This window comes from Carcharhinus amblyrhynchos, chromosome 3, assembly GCF_965287045.1.
Source record: "Carcharhinus amblyrhynchos chromosome 3, sCarAmb.v2.hapA, whole genome shotgun sequence".
Lineage (NCBI taxonomy): Eukaryota > Metazoa > Chordata > Chondrichthyes > Carcharhiniformes > Carcharhinidae > Carcharhinus > Carcharhinus amblyrhynchos.
Window position 1 is genome coordinate 24,604,102 of NC_137326.1, and position 16,143 is coordinate 24,620,244.

At 44.4% G+C, this 16,143-nt stretch overlaps 1 protein-coding gene across 1 annotated transcript in view; it reads left to right on the forward strand.

Moving 5' to 3' along the window:
* Positions 1 to 16,143, forward strand: part of fbxw12 (F-box and WD repeat domain containing 12) — a 33,280-nt gene that overhangs the window by 5,786 nt on the left and 11,351 nt on the right. Inside the window, exons 3-5 of the mRNA XM_080182304.1 lie at positions 8,333 to 8,496; positions 11,492 to 11,613; positions 14,222 to 14,431. Of these exons, the coding sequence (XP_080038430.1) occupies positions 8,333 to 8,496; positions 11,492 to 11,613; positions 14,222 to 14,431 (496 nt within the window). The remainder of the gene's footprint in view (positions 1 to 8,332; positions 8,497 to 11,491; positions 11,614 to 14,221; positions 14,432 to 16,143) is intronic.

The following is a 16,143-nucleotide window of genomic DNA, read 5'->3' on the forward strand; positions in this document are numbered from 1 at the left end:
ACACATTTTTGGAAACTAAAGAGCAATTTAGCATGTCCAATCCACTTAACCCGTACATTTTTGGACTGTGGGAGGAAACCGCAGCACCCACAGGAAACCCACGCACAGGGAGAATGTGCAGACTCCACACAGACAGTCACCCAGGGCCAGAATTGAACCCAAGTCCCTGAAGCTCTGAGGCAGCAGTGCTAACCACTGAGCCACTGTGCTGCCCATGTTTACTGCAGACTCGATGGGCCAAAGGGCTTTTTCTGTGCTGTATGACTCTTATGACTGACTACACCTGCAGCTTTGTCATGCTTAACCACACTACTCTCCTCTGTGACAAAAGTGGAGGACTGCAGTTGCTGGAAATCTAAATCAAGAACAGAAAATGCTGGAAATACTCAGCAGTCTGACCTTATCTGTATCGGTTACTCTTTCCTCAGATGCTGCCAGACCTGCTGAGTGTTTCCTGTATTCTCTGTTTTAATTCCTCTCCTCAGTCTCCCAGCTCTGTGATGCTGCCCTGGTCCCTAACTTACCCACCTAAAACACAGTCTGATCACAGCAATGGCTTCCATTTGCACCTCACTGTGAATCCTTCAAAGGTCCATCTTGAGCCCCTCCATTCACCTGCATCATGAAGAGTGCCATGAAGAACCTTAGCGTTGATTAAATGTTTAAATGCAAGTTGCTTCATGTTAAATCTATTAGATATTGTTTGAGGTTTACATGCATTTTTACTTCTCCTTTTCACATCAACTTTTTTTGATTGTGCTTCTCTCCTCCCGGTTGGAGTTTCTGTTGAGAAATGGTTATAGTGCACACCTTAGTGACTGGAAACATAGAAATATTGAAGATAGGATCAGGAGGAGGCCATTGGCCCTTGATCTGCTCCGCCGTTCATCACAATTGTGGCTGATCGTCCAACTCAATAGCCTAATCCTGCTTTTTCCCCATAACCCATTCGCCCCAAAGTGCTATATCCAGCCGCCTCTTGAATAGTTTCAATGTTTTGGCGTCAACTATTTCCTGTGGTAATGAATTCACAGCCTCACCACTCTTGATGAGGAAATGTCTCCTCACCTCTCCTAAACGGTCTATCCTGAATCCTCAGACTGTGACCCCTGGTTCTGGACTCCCACCATCCAGAACATTCTCCCTGCATCTACTCTATCTAGTCCTGTTAGAATTTTATAAGCCTTTGTGAGATCCCCCTCGTTCGTCTGAACTCCAATGAAAACAATCGTAACCTAGTCAATCTCTCTTTATACATCACTCCCACCATCCCCGGAATCAATCTGGTAAACCTTCGCTGCACTCCCTCGAGAGCAAGAACATCATTCTTCATTAAAGAGACCAAAACTGCGCACAATACTCTAGGTGTGGCCTCACCAAGGCCCTGTATAATTGTGACAACACATCTTTGCTCCTGTACTCGAAGCCTGTGGCAATGAAGACCAACATACCATTTGCTTTCTTTCCTGCCTGCTGCACCTGCATGCTTACCTTCAGTGACTGGTGCACAAGAGCACCTGCATACTCTCTCCCAATTTACAGCCATTCAAGTAGCAGTTTGCCTTTTTTTGCTTCCAAGTGAATAACTTCACATTTATCCAAATTATACTGCATCTGCCATTGATTTGTCCACTCACCCAACTTGTCCAGATCATTCTGAAGGATCCCTCCAATCCAGCTTGGTATCATCTGTAAACTTTGAGATGTTACATTTTCTTCCCTCATCCAAATCATTAATATATATTGCGAATAGTTGGGGTCTCAGCACCAATCCTTGTGGCACCCCATTAGTTACTGCTTGCCAATTTGAAAAGCACCCATTAATTCCTTCTCTTTGTTTCCTCTCTGCCAACCAGTTTTCTATCCATTTCAGTATACTTCCCTCAATCCCATGCTTTAATCTTGCACGATAATTTCTGTGGGACTTTGTCAAACACTTTCTGAAAGTCCAAATATACTACATCGAGTGATTCCGCCTTGTCAACTCTACTAATTACATCTTCAAAGAATTCCAACAGATTTGTCAAGCATGATTTCCCCTTCATAAATCCATGCTGACTCTGTCTGATCCTGCCACTGCTTTCTAAATGCTCCACTATAAAGTTCTTATTAGTTTCAAGAATTTTCCCCATTACTGATGTTAAGCTTATTGTTTTACAATTCCCTTTTTTCTCTCTACCTCCCTTTTTGAATATCGGAGTGACATTAGTTACCCTCCAATGTGCAGGGACTGTCCCAGAGTCTATAGAATCCTGGAAGGTGACCAGCAATGCACCCACTATTTCTAGAGCCACTTCCTTAACTACACTGGGCTGCAGATTATCTGGGGATTTATCTGCCTTCAATCCGATCAATTTGCTCAGCACCATTTTTCTACTAATATTGATTTCCTCAGTTCTTCCCTCTCACTAAATCTTGTATTCACCAACATTTCTGGCATCTTTTGTGAAGGCAGAACCAAAGTATGTATTCAGTTGCTCAGCCATTTCTTTGTCTTATTATACATTCCCCTGTTTCTGTCTGTAGGGGACCTACATTTGTCTTCACCAACCTCATTCTCTTCATGTATATGTAGAAACTCTTAATGTCAATCTGTATGTTCCCTACTTAATCAATCCTATGGTTGTTCTTTGCTGAACTCTCAACTGCTTCCAGTTCTCAGATCTATTATTTTTCTTGGCCAATCTGTATGCTTCTCCCTGTAATTTCCTTTGTAAGCCGTGGATTGGCGCTCTTATCCATTTTGCTCTTGTGCCTGATGGGAATAAACAGTTGCTACAGTTCCCCCATGCGTTTCTTGAATGTGTGCCATTGCCAATCCACTGTCATCCGTTTAAGTAACTCTCCCCAATCTATCAAGGCCAACTTACGCCTCATATCCTCATTCCTTTACTAAGATTCAGCACCCTAATCTCCAAGTCAACTACTTAACTCTTCATCTTGATAAAAATTCTATCATGTTATGGTCACTCGTCCCCAAGGGGTCTCGTACAGCTAGACCGGCAATGATTCCCTTCTCATTACACAGTACCCAGTCTAAGATGGCCGGCTCTCTAGTTGGTTCCTCCACATATTGGTCAAGACAACCATCCCATATACACTCCACGAATACCTCCTCTATGGCACTGTGGCTAATTTGATTTGCCAAATCTATGTGCAGATTAAAATTACCTATGTTCCCTTATCACATGCATCTCTAATTTCATGTTTAATCTCATTACCAATATCACCACTGCAGTTTGGGAATCTATATATGACACCTAATTAATTTTTTTTTGCTCCTTGGAATTTCTCAACTTGACCCATACAGTCTCCACATTGTCAGAGCTAATATCCTTTCTCTCTATTCTGTTAATTTCCTCTTTAACCAGCAGTGCTACTCCACCATCTTTTTCCATTGTGCCTGTCCTTCCTAAAAAATATTGAATACCCTGGGGCATTCAATTCCCAACCTGGTCATCCTGCAGCCATGTCTCAGTAATCCCAAATATATTGTACACATTTACATCTATCTGTGCGAGTAGTTCATCCATTTTATTACAAATGCTTTGCGCATTATGGCACAGAGCTTTTAAATTTGTCTTCTTAACATTATCTCGCTCCTAATATTTTCCTCTATGGCCTTGTTTGAATTTTGTCCTTGATTTCTCTGCCTATCATTTTTCTTATTCCCTTTTCTACTTTTTGATTTTGTCCTTGCTTCCTCCTTCTCCAACTCCTTACATAGGTTTCCATGCCCTTGGCATATTAGTTTAAACCCTCCCCAACTGCTCTAGAAAATAATCGCCCGAGGACATCAGTCCCAGTCCCGCCCAGGTGTAACCCATCCAATTTGTACAGGTCCTACCTCTTCCAGAAACGGTCCCAATGCCCCAGGAATCTGAAACCTTTCTCCTGACACCATCTCTTCATCTGTGTAGTCATCCAATATATCCTGTCATTTCTACTCTGACTAGTACTTGGCATTGGTAGTAATCCTGAGATCACTACCTTTTGAGGTCTGATTTCTTAACTTTCTTCCTAGCTCCCTGTATTCTGCTTTTAGCACCTCATCCTCTTTTTCACATACATCGTATGTACCAATGTGAAACATATTCAATACTTTCATAATTGAGGTCATGCTTACCCACTTCCTATTGTGCTCATCGGATAGTGATCAGAAGCAGGAACCCTGGTCATTTTTTCCCTTCCTTTAATAGGAGTGCAACTTAGAGAGTCAGAGAGAGGATCAAACCTTGAACACTTCTGCTGTTACAGCCTTGGTAATGACTGGATAGCCTCAATGATCTGAGAGACATGATGTGGAGATGCTGGTGTTGGACTGGGGTGGGCACAGTTAGAACTCTTACAACACCAGGCTGAAGTCCAACAGGTTTATTTGGTAGCATGAGCTTTTGGCGTGCTGCTCCTTCCTCAGCTGAACAGTTAAGTACAATGTCACAGTAAGGTGCAAGTAAATATTGCCGATTGTTATTGTGGAACTAAGTGAATTCCTGTTTAATCAAAATATTATTTAGTGAGTGTAATAGGAATAAATCAGGACTGGTGAGACAATGCTACACATTAAACAGCTTAAACTGGATCACCTTTTGAAAGCTCATTTTTGGGGTTTGGTATGTTTGGCCTTGTTGCCCTTGGGAAAATGGTGCTGGGCCTTTCTTTTCAACAGCTGCAGCAAAGATGCGTCCACAATTCTGTTGGAGGTCAATGATTTTGACCCAGTAATGATGAAGAATGGTAATATATATATCCAGTCAGGATGATAGAAACATAGGAATTAGAAGCAGGAGTAGGCCATTTGGCCCTCTGAGCCTGGTCCGCTGACCATCGAATTCAATATCCTGATCCCCCCTCCCGCACCCCCCCATATCTCTTGATATCTATAACATATGATGTGTGACTTAGAACCACCAAATCCCTACAGTGCAAAAGACCATTCAGCCCATTGGGCCTGCCCCAACAATCCCACCCGGGCCCTATCTCCGTAACCCCCACGAATATATCCTGCAAGTCCCCCTGATATTAAGGGGCAATTCAGCATGGCCAATCAACCTAACCTGCACATCTTTGGACTTTGGGAGGAAATTGGAGCACCCAGAGGAAACACAACCATGGGGAGAAGATGCAAACTCCACACATAGTTACCCAAGGCCAGAATTGAATCTGGATCCCTGGTACTGTGAGGAGTGGATGGTGTTCCTAAGCAAGTCTAACTCCCTTGTCAGTGATTGCAGGTTCATTAAGGTTTCTTGTTTCAGTGGATAGCTTCAGTGAATACTATCATTCCCCAGTGATAGTGTCACACAATGCAGAAAACACCTTTAGCCCATTGAGTCTGCAGTGACAATATCTATGATGTGGAGATGCCATCGCTGCACTGGGGTAAGCACAGTAAGAAGGCTCACAACACCAGGTTAAATCCAACAGGTTTATTTGGCAGTACTAGCTTTCGGAATCTCAGGTTCCTTCATCAGCTAAGTGAAGAGCCATGTTCACAAACAGGGCATATACAGATACAAACTCAATAACAAGATAATGGTCGGAATGCGAGTCTTTACAGGTAATCAAGCTATGGTATTCCGGCTACATCAAGGGCATTCTGAAACCCATTGTATAAAGAACCCCCAGTTTCTGTCGTGACAGTATGGACTTCCTACACAAACTCAACACACACGCAGCAGTTGAACCAGGAGCACACCTCATCACAATGGATGTCTTGGCGCTCTACACCAGCATCCCCCACGATGATGGCATTGTTGCAACTGCCTCAGTGCTCAACGCCGACAACTGCCAATCTCCAGGTGCAATTCTACAACTTATCCACTTCATCCTGGAAAACAACGTCTTCACCTTCAACAATCAGTTCTTCTTCCAGACAGAAGAACAGCCATGGGGATCAAATTCAAACCTCAATATGGCAACTTCTTCATGCACAGGTTCGAACAAGACCTCTTCACTGCATAGGACCTTTAATCGACGCTATACACTAGATACATTGATGATATTTTCTTCCTTTGGACTCATGGTGAACAATCACTGAAACAACTATATTATGGCATCAGTAAGTTTCATCCCACCATCAGACTCACGATGGATTACTCTCTGGAATTGGTTGCATTCTTGGACAACGCATCTCCATCAAGGACGGTCACCTCAGCACTTCGCTGTACTGCAAGCCCATGGATAACCTCACGATGCTCCACTTCTCCAGCCTCCAGGCTAAACACGTTAAAGAAGCCAGCCCCAATGGACAAGCCTTCCGTTTACACAGGATATGCTCAGATGAGGAGGACCACAACAGACGCCTCCAGACACTGAAAGATGCCCTCATAAGAACAGGATATGGCGCTCAACTCATCGACTGACAGTTCTGATGTGCTACAGCGAAAAACCGCACTGACCTGCACAGAAAACAAACACAGCGGACAAAGTACCCTTCGTCCAGTACTTCCCCGGAGCAGAGAAGCTACGACATCTTCTCTGGAGCCTTCAACATGTCATCGATGAAGGCAAACATCTCACCAAGGCCATCCCCACACTCCCAACTCTTGCCTTCAAACAACCGCACAATCTCAAACAGACCATTGTCTGCAGCAAACTACCTAGTTCTTCATGAGAACAGTGACCACGACACTAGACAATCCTACCACAGCTACCTCTGCAAGATTATCGACACGGATGCTGTCATTTAATGTGAGAACACCATCCATCAGGGACACAGTACATACTCTTGCAACTCAGCCAACATTGTCTACCTGATACATTTGTAGGAAAGGATGTCCCGAGGCATGGTATACTGGGGAGACCATGCAGACGCTATGACAATGGATGAGTGAACGCTACTCAACAATCACCAGGCAGAAGTGTTCCATTCCAATCGTGGAACACTTAAGCAGTCAGCCTCTGATCTTCGTGTAAGCGTTCTCCAAGGTGGCTTTTATGACACACGACAACGCCGAGTCGCTGAGCAGAGACTGATAGCAAGTTTCACATGAGGATGGTTTCAACCGGGATCTTGGGTTCATGTCACACTATCTGCACCTCCCATGACTTGCAAAATCTCACTAACTGTCCTGACTGGAGACAATACACATCTCTTTAACCTGTGCTTGGACTTCTCTCCACTTACGTTGTCTGTAACTTTAAGATTGATTATCTGTAAAGACTTGCATTCCAAACATTATCTTGTAAATTGAGTTTGTGTCTGTTTATACCCTATTTGTGAATGAACTCCTCATTCACCTGTAGAAGGAGCCTGAGACTCCAAAAATTTGTGCTAGCAAATAAAGCTGTTGGTCTTTAATCTGGTGATGTGAGACTTCTTACTGTGCTGACAATATCTACCATTAAAGGAGCGCTAATTCCATGTTCCTGCAATTGTCCCATATCCTTGAATATTATGATATTTCAACTGCTCATCCAAGTATTTGTTAAAGGTTGTAAGGTTTCTGGCTTTGGCTACCTTCCCCGGCATGAATGTTTAGACTAGTGAATGATCAAGTCGGCTGCTTTTTTTCAATGTTGTTGCAGTTGCCCCCAGGGAAGCGGAGAGCTATTCCAATACACAGCTGATTCATGACTTGTGGAAAGGGGAATTCCTTTCAGGAATCATTCACCAAAAAATACCCAGCATCTCACTTGCTCCAGTTGCCACAGTGCGTACAGTTGATCTAGGTGGGGACGGCACAGTGGCACAATGGTGAGCACTGCTGCTTCGTGGCTCCAGAGACCCAGTTTCAATTCCTGGCTTGGGTCACTCTCTCTGTGGAGTTTGCACTGTCTCCCATGTCTGCATGGGTTTCCTCCGGCTGCTCCAGTTTCCTCCCACAGTCTAATTAGGTTAATTGGCCATGCTAAATTGCCCCTTAGTGTACTGGAATGGGTAGGTTAGAAGGATTATTGGGGTAAATATGTGGGGTTATGGGGATAGGGCCTGGGTTGGATTGTTGTTGGTGCAGACTCAATGGGGCAAATGGCCTCCTTCTGCACTGTAGGGTTCTTATGATTTTAGTTAAGTTTCTGGTCAGTAGTTATCCCCAGGATGTTAACTATGAGGGGCTTGGGGATGAATCAGAAGCAAGAGGGCTTTCATTGAACCAAAGTTGACATCTTGTGGATAAAGATCCTATTGCTGTCTCCAGCTTCCTGTTTCACAATATGTAGTGGAAGGCATATCTAGACATGCTTTATGGTAATGTGAAAAGCGCAAAATGGTACCAGTAATAAAACCATCCCAAAAGCTTTATTTTTTCAATCTAAAAGCTCTTTCCAGGAGAATTTGGATGATTCAGCTGTGCTAAATATTTGTTATATGTGCTACTTGGATTTACAGAAAATTATGTCTGGAACGTTGGATCTTCTGCAATCTCTCCAACACAGACAGTGAAGTAAATTCCTGGAAAAAGTATTATTTACATCGCTCCAAAACAGAGCACCACATGGCATCAGGGCGTGGCACTGCTGACTACACTTGTACTACTTTCAGAGGTCACAGTGGTAAGTGGAAAATGGTTTGAGCTTCCTAGTAAGGACAGTTCTTAAGTTATTGTTTCTTATGTCAATTCTAACCTAACCCAAACTGAGATCACTCTCAAAAGAGGCAGGGGTCAGTATTTGAGGCACTTCTCGCAAGGTACATTCTAACCCCAGCTCAAAACCATCACCAACATTTCTAAACCCCCCCTTGACTGCAAGATATTTTTTATAGCATGATAGAGAAGGCAGCACACTGGAGGAGAGGATTTCGTCCTCATTGTCGATGGCTCGCTCTCTTTTCTTTTGCACCTGTTTTCTCCTTAGGTCTTTTCATATAGAATTCATAGAAACCTTACACTGCAGAAGGAAGCCATTTGGCCCATCAAGTCTGCACCAAACAAAGTCCCACCCTTTTCTCTTCAATTTCCCCACTAATCCCTCTAACCTACACGTCCCAGGATACCAGGGGGCAATTTAGCACAGCCAATGCACATCTTTGGACTGTGGGAGGAAACCGGAGCACCTGGAGGAAATCCATGCAGACACAGGGAGAATGTGCAGACCCCACAGAGACAGTGACCCAAGCCGGGAATTGAACCCAAGTCTCTGGAGCTGTGCAGCAGCAGTGCTAACCACTGTGCCAACATGCCACCCACATATTCATCGATTCCAAACACTTATCCTATTCCTTGCTGAATAATGTTCTAGTCTTTGCTGCAATAGCCACAAATGGTAAAATGTTTCAGAGATTAATGGCCCTCAGTTTAACACCCTTGCTTCTCCCTTTCCCCTTTGCCTTACTAGTCAGAGTCCCCAGTGCAGGCTGTCCCAAAAAAATTCTAAGTGTTGAATTCGTAGGAAAACTGGAGTAATTCATGCTGGTTTTTCAGTGGGAAATCAGACCAGGATCTCCTACAGTCTGCACTGCAGAGGCCTCCAGTTTGAATATCATTAGATTTCAGTGGATGGGGCCTATTCCCACCAGAGAGGCTGAAATCAGCAGGCCTCTGCACATGCGCAGTGACCCTGAACTATCAGCCTCCCCATCGCTGGCCAGCTGGGGACCCCCGCAGTGCTGCCCCCCATGGCCTGATCACAGCCCCCCAACCATTCTATGTCCTGAACTGCCCCAGTCTTCATCAATTCAGCAACAACCTACCCCCAACCCGCCTCAAACCCAGCAGTGCAAATCCTCCCAACCGATCCCCATTCCCGTGGCAGAACACACCTGCCTCCCTCTCATCGATCCCAATGCAGAGTAGCAGCAGGACCCTCACCACCACTGATTACCCTCTTGTCACTGTTTGGTGGGTAGTGCCAAGGTGCCCCTGGGGCAGTGCCAGGGGCACAGCCTAGCACTGCCAGGGGGCATTCCCTGGGAGGCCCCTAAAATGGGAAGCTAGTGTAATCCCCACTGGAGTGAAACACACTGCCGGGGTGGGAGAGGCTAGTGGGCCCGGGGAATTCATTCCATTCCATTCCACTCCACGTAAATATCATTTAAATGCTAGCCCCAACTCCACACCAATTTCAGTTGCAGACTGCGCTAGCAGGACGCGAACGCTCATGGGAATCCCACAAAATCACCCCTCACGCGATTCTCCCAGCCCGCTGCACTAGAAAATTAGCGCAGCAGGGTGGAAGAATCCCGCACCCCCCTGCCCGCTCCCCCCCCCCCCCCCCCCCCCCGGTCCTCCATCTTTGTTCATCATCCATTCCATGATAAAGTCTTTAGTTTTCACTCACTCTGCTAGTGTAGAGAATGCTGGGCTCCAAGCCCATTCCATTGTCCCTTTCTTCCCTGCCAAAGTCCCAATCTCCTGACCTGCATTTCCTAGTCTCCCTCTTATTTCATGTGGGCCCCAGTCTCCTGAATGACCTGCCCCTCCGCCAGTCGTCCCCCAAACGACAATCTCTCGACCACCCTGTTCCTCCCACCAGCCCGACTTAATGACACACACTTTTTCCCAAGTGTTCATCCTCTGGGATATAGTCGTGGTTTACCCCAGCAGTGCACCACCGTCTCTTCCTCCCCACCCCTTGTCTCTTCCTCCCCACCCCTTGTCTCTTCCTCCCCACCCCTTGTCTCTTCCTCCCCACCCCTTGTCTCTTCCTCCCCACCCCTTGTCTCTTCCTCCCCACCCCTTGTCTCTTCCTCCCCACCCCTTGTCTCTTCCTCCCCACCCCTTGTCTCTTCCTCCCCACCCCTTGTCTCTTCCTCCCCACCCCTTGTCTCTTCCTCCCCACCCCTTGTCTCTTCCTCCCCACCCCTTGTCTCAGCTTTTCAGACACCTGGCAGTCGACTGGTCTTGTTTCTGGTCACTGGAGGCAAAGATGGGGAATGAGGACATGGTAATGTCATTGGAGGGGTGGGGGAGTGAAGACATGGGTGCTGCTGCAATGAAGTGCACACTTCTCCCAAGCTAGCAGGGTGGCCTTTGTGATCCTGAAAATCCTGGATGTTAAAACGGTGGGGGAATAAGGAAGATTGTGGAACCAATCCACCACCATTTTGATACTCTGCCCACACCACTCCTCCCAGCAGCAGGACAGATTGGCATTATATACTATCCAAAGGAAAAAGTAGAAATGGAGGATTCCATGCAAGAAAGAATTCAGTCTGGATTTTGCTTTTAACCAGCTCCTTGTTGATAAACTGCAGTCATGGTGGCACAGTGGTTAGCACTGCTGCCTTACAGCACCAGGGACCGGGGCTCGATTCCCGGCTTGGGTTACTGTTTGTGTGGAGTTTGCACGTTCTCCCCGTGTCTGCATGCATTTCTTCCGTGTGCTTCGGCTTCCTCCCACAGTCTGAAAGACGTGCTAGTTAGGTGCACTGGAATTCTCTCTCAGTCTACCCGAACAGGCGCTGGAGTGTGGTGACTAGGGGGTTTTCACAGTAACTTCACTGCAGCATTAATGTAAATCTATCTGTGACGCTAGTAAATAAACTTGAAATAAACAATAAACCAGAAAACTATTAATGGAAGCAATGTTTTTTTTTCTCTCTTTAAAGACAGCATCACTGGTCTGCAGTACCTGAGTAATCCTGACCATCAGTTTGATACTGGGATCTGTAAATCATTGGTTTGCACTGCATCGAGAGATCATACACTGCGAGCGTGGAGCATTCAAGAGGTCGGCACTGTCTGCTATAAGTCCACTTCTTGTTAACTGGTTCAGTAAGAATTGCAGTTAATAACGGTCATTTTATTTAGTTAATGTGCATTGTAACAAAATGGTTAGAAATGGTATAATAGTGAAAAGTACATACAAAATGATAATCTTCCTTGCATGAGTGCACTGGTTCCCCAACACTGGCTTCCTTCCAGGTGAGATGGTCAATCTGAAGCAATGGAATTGTTAGGTTAATGTACATTATTCAGTGTCAGTTGCTACGATTAAATAAACGTGCAAATTAACCCTTAGCAAATGCACAGAAATGACTCTCATGCTTGTAAAATACACATACGAAGATGTGTAAATGTGCCTCTACACATCTATTTCAAAAAGATGTGTGGAGGCAATGAAACATTTTCAGAGAAGCCCCCAAAGTTAAAGTTTATTTATTAGTCTCAAGTCAGACTTACGTTAACACTGCGATGAAGTTACTGTGAAATTCCCCTAGTCGCCACAATTCTGGCACCTGTTCGGACCATTGCATCTAACCAGCACATTTTTCAGGCTGTGGGAGGAAACGGGAGCACCTGGAGAAAACCCACACAGGCACAGGGAGAACATGCAAACTCTGCACAGTGACCCAAGCGGGGAATCAAATTTGGATCCCTGGCATTGTGCGGCAGCAGTGCTAACCATTATGCCACCGTGCCACCCTGCCAAGTTAGTTGCAAGTTGTAGTTCTTTGAGTACTGTGAGATTGACGAAGCTAGATGTTTCATTGAAAAGAAACAACAGCTTGTTCATTTTTGAAAATAATAGGTGGACTAGATGAAGCTGATGTCAGAAATTTTGTACAGAACAAAACAAGTTATGACAATGGACTAAACTTTAGATGAAATATTCAATTAAAAATGTAATGGTTGTTTATTAGTGTCACAAATAGGCTTACGTTAACATGCAATGAACTTACTGTGAAAATCCCCTAGTTGCCACACTCCGGCATCTGTTCGGATACACTGAGGGAGAATTAGCACAGCCAATACACCTAACCAGCACGTCTTCTGGACTGCGGGAGGAAACTGGGGCACCCGGAAGAAACCCACGCAAGCAAGGGGAGAACGTGCAGACTCCGTGCAGACTCCATACAGACAATGACTCAAGCTGGGAATCGAATGCGGGTCCCTGGTGCTGTGAGGCAGCAGTGCTGACCACGTGCTGAGAATAATGAACATTTGCAATAGGTTGTTATTCAATGTGGTAAACACTAGGATGTAATAACTGAGCATTTAGAAAGCAGTGACAGAATCGGTCCATGTCGGCATAAATTCACGGAAGGGAAACAGTGCTTGACTAATCTTCTGGAATTTTTTGAGAGTGTGACCAGTAGAGTGGACAAGAGTGAATCAATGGATGTTGTGTATATGGAGGCTTTTGACAAGGTCCCACAGAAGAGATTAGTGAGCAAAATTAAAGCTCATGGTATTAGGAGTAATATACTGATGATTATAGAGAACTGATTGGCAGACAGAGTGGCAGGCAGTGACAAGTGGAGTACCGCAGGGTTCAGTGTTGAGACTCCAGCTATTCACAACATACATTAATGATTTGGATGAAGGAATTGAATGTAACATCTCCAAATTTGCGGACAATACTAAGCTGGGTGGCAGTGTGTGCTATGAGGAGGATGCTGAGGCTGCAGGGTGACTTGGACAGGCTGACTGAGTGGGCACATACTTGGCAAATGCAATATAATGTGGATAAATATGAGATTATCCAGTTTGGTGGCAAAACTAGGAAGGAAGATTATTATCTGAATAGTGGCAGTTTAGGAAAAGGGGAAGTGCAACATGACCTGGGTGGTATGGTGGAACTGTTGCTGAAGGTTGGCATACAGGTACAGCAGGCACTGAGGAAAGCAAATGGCATGCTAGCTCCCACAGCAAGAGGATTTGAGTATAGGAATAAAGATATTTTGCTGCAGTTTTACAGGGCCTTGATGAGGCCACATCTTGATTTATTGTGTGCACTTTTTGTCTCCTAGTCTGAGGAAGGAGATTTTTGCTACTGAGGGAGTCCAGTGAAGGTTTACCAGACTGATTCCTGAAATAGCGGAACTGATACATGAAGAGAGACTGGATCGACTGGGGTTATAATCACTGGAATTTAGAAGAATGAGAGGGGATCTCATAGAAACAAATAAAATCCTGATGGGACTGGATAGGCTAGATGCGGGAAGAATGTTTCCTGATGTTGGGGTAGTTCAGAACTATGGGTCACAGTCTAAGAATAAGGGGTAAGCCATTCAAGACTGAGATGAGGAAGAACTTCTTCACTCAGAGAGTTGTGAACCTGTGGAATTCTCTACCACAGAAAGCTGTTGGAGCCAGTTCGTTGATGTGTTTAAGAGGGAGCTGGATGTGGCCATTGTGGCTGAAGGGATCAAGGGATATGGAGAAAAAGTAGGAGTGGGATACAGGAAGTGCATGATCAGCCATGATCATCTTGAGTAATGGTATAGGCTCAATGGGCCGAATGGCCAACTCCTGCACCTATTTTCTATGTTTTCATAAGACCTATTCACTTACACATCAGTAAATCACATCAGTAATATTCCTTTGTTTCAAAGGGTAAACAACTGTGGTCAACTCCAGTGCAAGAAGAGCCGTTGGTGAAATTAATAACTGTTCCACAGCGAGACCTTGCGATTACTGCAGACGCAAAAGGAAAACTCAAAGTTTGGAATGGACAAACTGGAGATGAATTGGCTGTGTCTGCTACTGTGTTTACAGTTTGCAGTTTGGTGACTTACATCATGAATAACCAGTTCTATCTAACTGTAAGTCAAATTATATATTTTATAATTTATCGTCCTAGAATTTTAAAATGTGTGTATAACAATGTAAGTATCAAAAGCTTGAATCAGATGCCAGAGTGAATCATCTGTATTGTTTGCGGAAAGATATTAGTCTTGCGTTTATTTGCCGTTTTGGATAAACACACCCTTCAATCACATTACTTCATTGCAGGATGGGGTCAGGGATTTCCCCACATTTATGCTCGTATTCTGACTTGTTCAACAGATAGTCTTGACTGCAGTAGAGCAATACAGCACAGAAACAGGCCCTTCAACCCAACCAGTCCATGCTGACCACGGCATCCTCTGAGCTAGCCAAAGTTGCTCATGTTTGGTCCATACCCCTCTAATCCTTTCCCATCCATGCACATATCCAAATGCTTCTTAAATGTTGATATTGTACCTGCCTCAACCACTTTTTCTCGCAGCTCATTCCATTTACACACTGCCTTCTGTGAGAAGAAGTTGTCCCTCAGGCCCTTTCAAATCATTCCCTCCCCTCACCTTAAACCTACACCCTCTAGTTTTTAATTCCCCTTCCCTGGGAAAAAGACAATGTGCAAACAACCTATTGATGTTCCTCATGATTTAATACACCTCAATAAGGTCATCCCTCATTCTCCTACGTTCCAAGGAATAAAGTCCTGGCCTGGCTAACCTGTCCCTATAACTCAGGCCCATTAATCCTGGCAACATCCCAGTAAACCTTCTTTGCACTCTTTCCAGTTTATCAATGTCTTTCCTATAACAGAGTGACCAAAACTGTACACAATATTCCAGTAGAACCAAAGTAGCCCTGAAAATTGGTAATAGCCTTGCTAAAAATTTCTGACCATTAAGATACACTGGAGAATGCATTCACATTAGGAAGCCAGCACATTATAATTTCTGCATTGCTTTGGTCATGGGTTTCAGGCAACAACGCATTCTGCTACCTATTCATCCTGGTTAGTTTGCCTAAAGTTGTGACATATGTGACCAATGATAAAGTCAGAGTGCTTCACAGGAGATGAAAAGGTACAGAATTGATTCCTTTTGATTGGAATGAAAATGTATAGCAAAACATTCCTATCATTTACAGCAGAGAGAATGTGGCACCATTTCACTTGAGATGATAAAATGGGCACAGACATTAGTTAGCACTGAAAATTCAGTTTCAACTCGCTGTTACAGATGGTGCTCAGATTTCCCAATCTTTGTGTTTTCCCTCCTCCTCTTGAATCTATCTCATGTGCGGTCAACCCACAGAACATGGACGACAGCATTTCAAAAAGGCAGCTCACCACTACCCTCTCAAGGGCAACTAGGGATGGGCAATAAATGCTGGCCAGCCAGCAATGCCCATGTCCCATGAATGAATAAAAAAAACTCATCCTGCAGTTCAATGTCCACAATCTACTTTTCATAGTTCGTCTGAAGTTATATTTTCCATTTCTAATGCTTCCTAGCTAATGTAACCTTTTCCCATTTCCCAGTCAGTTTTTCCCCAGGATTTTTATTTGTATAATGTCAATTGCTTTACTGGAGTTTTTTGTTGATAATAAGCCAACACATTAAAATTGGAAACTATTCACAAAAGTCCAAGTGAATGTTAGATGATCACTTCTCATTACATTTTATGTTCCAAATCAGTATAACTGATCCGTCATGATTTAGCTCATGAGGAGCTGTGATCAATACACACCAACATTCAC